Source organism: Hydractinia symbiolongicarpus, chromosome 6, assembly GCF_029227915.1.
Source record: "Hydractinia symbiolongicarpus strain clone_291-10 chromosome 6, HSymV2.1, whole genome shotgun sequence".
Taxonomy (NCBI): domain Eukaryota; kingdom Metazoa; phylum Cnidaria; class Hydrozoa; order Anthoathecata; family Hydractiniidae; genus Hydractinia; species Hydractinia symbiolongicarpus.
The window spans coordinates 26588614-26595738 of record NC_079880.1 but is presented as its reverse complement, the minus strand read 5'-3'; the positions used below and the strand labels follow the sequence as shown (position 1 = coordinate 26595738).

The following is a 7125-nucleotide window of genomic DNA, read 5'->3' as shown; positions in this document are numbered from 1 at the left end:
TTCTGGACTGTGACCTTGTAAACTCGATAAATGAGCCAATTGGACTCCAAGGAATACCATTCTTCTTAATTCGACATGATTGCTGGAATTCAGCGAGTACACTAGGCTCTGTGGTAGTGCTTTATTTAAAAATTTAGATAAATAAGTCTTTTTTTACTGTGGGACTAATCCTGGCCGTTAGCACGAGCTGAAGAAATAGAGACATTCTCAAAAACTACAATTCATCGACTTCTTGGCGGTATCAATCCGTTTGAGTTACAACGGTTGCCTCACATATTCGTACCAACATGTATTTAGCGATAGTATTCTGATATTACTAGGTTGCATCGCTTTTAACAGTGAAACGATTGACTGCGGGACTTAATTGAACTGATTCTGGACTGTGACCTTCTAAATGCCATAATTGACCCAATTGCGCTCCGAGGAATACCATTCTTCTTATTCGACATGATTGCTGGAATTCAGCGAGTACACTAGGCTCTGTGGTAGTGCTTTATCTTAAAATTTAGATAAATAAGTCTTTTTTTACTGTGGGACTAATCCTGGCCGTTAGCACGCGCTGAAGAAATAGAGAGATTCTCAAAAACTACACTTCATCGACTTCTTGGCGGTATCAATCCGCTTGAGTTACAAGGATTGCGTCACATATTCGTACCAACATGTATTTAGCGATAGTATTCTGATACTACTAGGTTGCATCGCCTGTAACAGTGAAACGATTGACTGTGGGACTTAATTGAACTGATTTTGGACATTGACCGTAAAAATGTGATAAATGAGCCAGTTTAACTACAAGAAGTAACATTCTTCTTAATTTGACTTAATTGCTGGAACTCAGCGATTGCACTTGGCACCGTGGTAGCGTTTTATTTAAAAATTAAGATAAATAAGTCATTTTTTACTGTGGGACCAATCCCAGCCTTAGTTCGCACTGAAGAAATAGAGACAGTTTCAAAAACTACATTTCATTGACTTTCTAACGGTGTTAATCTGTTTGAGTTCCAACGATTGCGTCACATATTCGTACCAACATGTATTTAGTGATTTCTTTCCGATGTGACTAAGTTGCATCGCTTTTAACAGTGAAACGATTGACTGCGGGACTTAATTGAACTAATTCTGGACTGTGACCTTGTAAACTCGATAAATGAGCCAATTGGACTCCAAGGAATACCTTTCTTCTTAATTCGACATGATTGCTGGAATTCAGCGAGTTCACTAGGCTCTGTGCTAGTGCTTTATTTAAAAATTTAGATAAATAAGTTTTTTTTTACTGTGGGACTAATCCTGGCCGTCAGCACGCGCTGAAGAAATAGAGACATTCTCAAAAACTACACTTCATCGACTTCTTGGCGGTATCAATCCGTTTGAGTTACAACGGTTGCCTCACATACTCGTACCAACATGTATTTAGCGATAGTATTCTGAAATTACTAGCCTGCATCGCTTTTAACAGTGAAACGATTGACTGTGGGACTTAATTGAACTAACTTTGGAGTGTGACCTGATAAATGTTATAAATGAGCCAGTTTGTCTACAAGAAATGACATTCTTCTTAATTTGACTTGATTGCTGGAACTCAGCGATTGCACTGGGCGCTGTGGTAGAGTTTTATTAAAAAATTAAGTTAAATAAGTCATTTTTATTGTGGGACCAATCCCAGCCATTAGTTCGCGCTGAAAAAATAAAAACAGTTTCAAAAACTACTTTTCGTTGACTTTCTAACGGTGTCAATCCGTTTGAGTTACAACGGTTGTGTCACATATTCGCCCCACATATATTTAGCGATAGTCGGATATTACTAGGTTGCATCGCTTTTAACAGTGAAACGTTTGACTGTGGGACTTAATTGAGCTGATTTTGGACTTTGACCTTGTAAGTGTGATAAATGAGCCAGTTTGACTACAAGAAGTAACATTTTTCTTAATTTGACTTGATTTCTGGAACTCAGCGATTGCACTGGGCACTGTGGTAGCGTTTTGTTTAAAAATTAAGTTATATAAGTCATTTTTCACTGTGGGAGCGACCCCAGCCGTTAGTTCGCGCTGAAGAAACAGAGACAGTTTTAAAAACTACATTTCATTGACTTTCTTACGGTGTTTATCCGTTTGAGTTACCACGGTTGCGTCACATATTCGTACCAACATGTATTTAGTGATTTTTTCCGATGTGACTAAGTTGCATCGCTTTTAACAGTGAAACGATTGACTGTGGGACTTAATTGAACTGATTCTGGACTGTGACCTTGTAAACTCGATTAATGAGCCAGTTTGACTACAAAAAGTAACATTCTTCTTAATTATTATTATTATTATTATTATTAAACATATATTTGGCATCCATAATTTACAAATGGTTCTTCTGCCTACAAAAAAATAAAAACTATAAAAATCTATAAAATCTATAAGATCAGTAAAAAAATATATTGAATCTAAGTGCATAATGAAATAAATGGGCTCACAGAGTACGAAATGGTGCCGGTAGAGTAAGTAGACACATTGAACAAGAAAAAAAAAAAAAGAAGAGACTAATTGAAAATAAATAAATTGATGGCACCGATGTAAGGACACACAAAAAAGGTAGAACTATAATGAAAAGATGGGGGGAAATAGGTAGCCTACATGCATAGAGTTATTCACATTATTTGGATAAAAGTTTGCACAAAGCACTATCGTGTAAAAATAATTTGACTTTTTTGATAAATTCTTTATGGTTGACAACGGAACGAATATTGCCAGGAAGATCATTAAACAACGCTGATGAGCAATCCATAAACGTTTTTCGGAATGTGTCGCTTTGTAGTTTATTTTTGTTTTCTGCATCAGATCGCAGGCTTCGACCATTTTTGTACCATCTCAGTGTAAGGTATTCAGGTGAGCATTCGTCATACAACACCTTGTGTGCCAGTTTTAGTATCGATAAATTTACACGCTCTTGCACTGGCAGCCATTTCAGTATTACTAACACATCGTTAGTGGAAGCATATCTCTGAAGAACAAAGCTGGCAGCGACATTTAGAACTCTTTGTAACCTTTTCATTTGATATTGTGGAATATTATTATAGACAAGATTTCCGTAGTCTATCTTTGATAATATCAGTGCTTCAGCGAGATTCTTTCTCACGTGAAAAGGTGCCAAACGTTTCAATCGCTTTAATGTCGAAATCGTAGCGTATGATGATCTAATGATGTTATTCACATGTGTAGACCACGTCATTTGTTCATCGAATGTTATGCCCAGTATTTTGAGAGAGGATACCCGCTCAATCTCAGCACCATTACTATCGAATTTGAATAAGTTACTGAAGTTTAAATTGTTTATACAGCTTAACTGGCTTGTCGAGTACATAATTGATTTTGTCTTTTTGGAATTAAACATCAGATTGTTTATCTTTGACCATGTTGTTATTTGGTTAATGTCACTTTGAAGCTTTGCTGTTGCGATATCCATTTCTTTTAGTTTGAAGTGTATGTAAAGATTTGTGTCATCTGCGTACTGGATAGAATTACACGACGAATTCAACGATAGGTCAGAGACATAGATGTTGAACAAGATCGGACCAAGAATAGATCCCTGGGGAACACCGTATTTGATCAGCAAGGTGTCCGATTTTTTGTCATCAATTTGCACAAACTGCTGGCGATTTGACAAATAGTTAGAGATCAAATACTCCAAATGCAGGAGACATTTGGAGTTTCTTCAACTTATTAATCAGAACGTCATATTTCACAGTATCTAATGCTTTAGAGTAATCTGCTGACAATGATAAAGTTACTTCACCTCTTTGCATAGCCTTCAAAATGTCGTCCTTTAATTTTAAGAGTATCGTGATGCACGAGTGACCTTTGCGAAAACCAGATTGAGTTGAAGCGTAAATGTTATATCTATCAATGAAGTCACAAAGCTGTGATAAAATGACTTTCTCATATACTTTCGACAGTACAGGAAGTATTGATATTGGACGAAAATCTTCTAGTTGTGAAGCACCTGGAACTTTAGGTACCGGACAGATACGTGATTTCTTCCAGCATGTTGGAAATACGTTTGCATTGATGCAGTTATTCAAAATCTTTGTTAGGACTGGCGACAATTGGGCTGCGACTGGTTTTATGAATTTCGCTGGTATGTTATCACCACCAGTAGAGCAATCACTTCTCAATGAATTCAAATGTTTGAGAACATCCTCTTGGGTAGCGTGACGAAGGTCAAATAAATCCATCGCCGGTACAGCCTCATCATTCATGGTGGGAGAAATGTTTAACTCATTTGTATTGCTTAACTTTATTGCAATGGAATTGAAATAATCATTGATGGTATCGGGATTCTGCCTGATTTGTTTGAACTGTGGTTTAATAATAGTTCTTATGGTTTTCCATACTTCCTTTGAACGGTTACTTGATAAAGCCTTTTGATAGAAGGTTCTTCTAGAGTGTTTGATAGCCTTCTTCAATTTATTTCTCGTTTCAACATACTCATGTTTAGCCTCTCTGTCATCACAAGATTTTAATTCACTACGAAGTTCATCAAGTTTCAGTTTCGACGATACAATGGATGGGTCCTTCATCCAGGGAGCTGGTGGTCGTGTAAATTTACACCTTTTCAAAGGAGCATGGCTATTAATGCAGGACAGTATGAGTTCATTCATAACATACAGTTGATCTTCCGGATCATCAAAAGTATCTATCAAGGAAAAAGGAATCTTCTCGATATCACTAATATATTCATCGATGTTCAACTGCTTCTCGTCACGTATAAATTTGTATCGTTTTTCGAATTTATCCTTTTTGATATTCATAACGACATGCGGGGCATCATGGTCAGAAATTTCATCGCACAATAAAACGTTCTCACTAACTACCTTTTCCGGTATATTACTAATAACATGATCAATAAGGGATGTCGATTTTCGGGTTGGTTTTGTAATATGTTGTTTTAGGTCATAAGTCATAAGTGTATCTTGATATAATTCGATTGTGGATTTATCACCTTGTAATAAGTCGATATTGAAGTCACCTGTAATTATGATAATACCGTCCCATTTTGCGGTGATGTGACGCAAAAGAATATCAAATCGTTCTAGCCAATCTTTTTTTTCTCTTTCTATAGAAGATGGCTGATAAAATGTTCCAACTAGATATGAGTAATTTTTATTTCTACCTTTCACTTCGATCCAGACATGTTCGATAGAATTGTCGAGTTTGGTTATGTCGTCTCTAGTTTTGTAAATAAGTTCGTCCTTGATGTACATTCCAACACCACCTCCTCGTTTATCAGTTCTGTTTTTATATTCAAATTGGTATCCTGGAATGTTTACATAATCAATCAATACCTGATTATTTTTTAACCATGTCTCGGACAACGTGATTATGTCAAATTTATGACATTCGAGCATGTATGAGAACTCGTCAAATGTGCTCGGTAAGGATTGCGTATTTAGATGGCAAATTTTCGTATGTTTTGGATTGCTTGGTATGGTTATTAATTCCTCGTATTCACCACCATCACTCAGAATAGATGAGTACAATGCGCAAACATCACGTACATTCGAAAAGGGAAGCACAGTAAAATGGCAATCTGAACAGGTCCAATATTTCGGAATTCTACCATTGAGTACTAAATTTGATTGGTTCAAACAAGCAGCGTGAGTGGTTTCCCAGCATGTATCACAAATGAATCGTCTTTGATTGCATTTAACACATTTCTCACAGATTGAACAAGATGGAGCTTTCAATCCGCGTTGGAGTGCGGGACCAGGATTGCTTTCAACATCGCCACTCATTACAAGTTGTTGCGTGGCACAATGGCTAGCATAATACAATACACGAGATTTACATCTTTTCACTTTTCCGCCATTAGGGGTTTGCGATATAGTATGCTGTTGATCAGTGATAGCAAAATCTGACCCATCGCGATACTTAAATATCAATAGAACTAAAATAATCTGAAAACACTTGAACTCCATCGTAGATGATTTGTTGCGTGAAGAAAATTATGACAAACTTTTTCGTTTACGTTATTTTACTTTCCATGAGTCAAAAACTGTAATTCTGTAGACAACCAACGATCATAAACCCACTGAATAATAATATCAAATACCAACTAAATCAATATTAATAGCTGCAAGTTCGTGAGTGATTAAATAAGTAATATCGTATTAAAGAACACAAGTAAATCCAGCTCTTGTAAAAAACACGTCCGACCTCAAACACGTCCGACCTCCACTCTTTAAAACAAAATAACATTAATTTGACTTAATTGCTGGAACTCAGCGATTGAACTGGGCACTGTGGTAGCGTTTTATTTAAAAATTAAGTTTAATAAGTCATTTTTTACTGTGGGATCATTCCTAGTCGTTAGTTCGCGCTGAAGAAATAGAGACAGTTTCAAAAACTACATTTCATTGACTTTCTAACGGTGTTAATCCGTTTGAGTTACAACGGTTGCGTCACATATTCGTACCAACATGTATTTAGTGATTTTATTCCGATGTCACTAAGTTGCATGGCTTTTAACAGTGAAACGATTAACTGTGGGACTTAATTGAACTGATTCTGGACTGTGACCTTAAAAATGTGATAAATGAGACAGTTTGACTACAAGAAGTAACATTCTTCTTAATTTGACTTGATTGCTGGAACTCAGCGATTGCACTGGGCACTGTGGTAGCGTTTTATTTAAAAATTTAGTTAAATAAGTCATTTTTTACTGTGGGACCAATCCCAGCCGTTAGTTCGCACTGAAGAAATAGAGACAGTTTCAAAAACTACATTTCATTGATTTTCTAACGGTGTTAATCCGTTTGAGTTACAACGGTTGCGTCACATATTCGTACCAACATGTATTTAGTGATTTCTTTCCGATGTGACTAAGTTGCATCGCTTTTAACAGTGAAACGATTGACTGTGGGACTTAATTGAACTGATATTGGACTTTGACCTTAAAAATGTGATAAATGAGCCAGTTTGACTACAAAAAGTAACATTCTTCTTAATTTGACTTAATTGCGGGACCTCAGCGATTGCACTGGGCACTGTGGTAGCGTTTTATTTAAAAATTAAGTTTAATAAGTCATTTTTTACTGTGGGATCATTCCTAGCCGTTAGTTCGCGCTGAAGAAATAGAGAC

The 7125-nt window shown here is 36.4% G+C and overlaps 1 protein-coding gene across 1 annotated transcript; it reads right to left on the bottom strand.

Moving 5' to 3' along the window:
• Nucleotides 1–2640: 2640 nt before the first annotated feature.
• Nucleotides 2641–5962, bottom strand: LOC130648252 (uncharacterized). Its single transcript, XM_057454292.1, has 2 exons — nt 3671–5962; nt 2641–3573 (listed from the first exon to the last, which is right to left on the bottom strand). The coding sequence occupies exons 1-2, from the start codon at nt 5960–5962 to the stop codon at nt 2641–2643; spliced, it is 3225 nt and encodes a 1074-aa protein (XP_057310275.1).
• Between the last annotated feature and the right edge of the window lie 1163 nt (nt 5963–7125).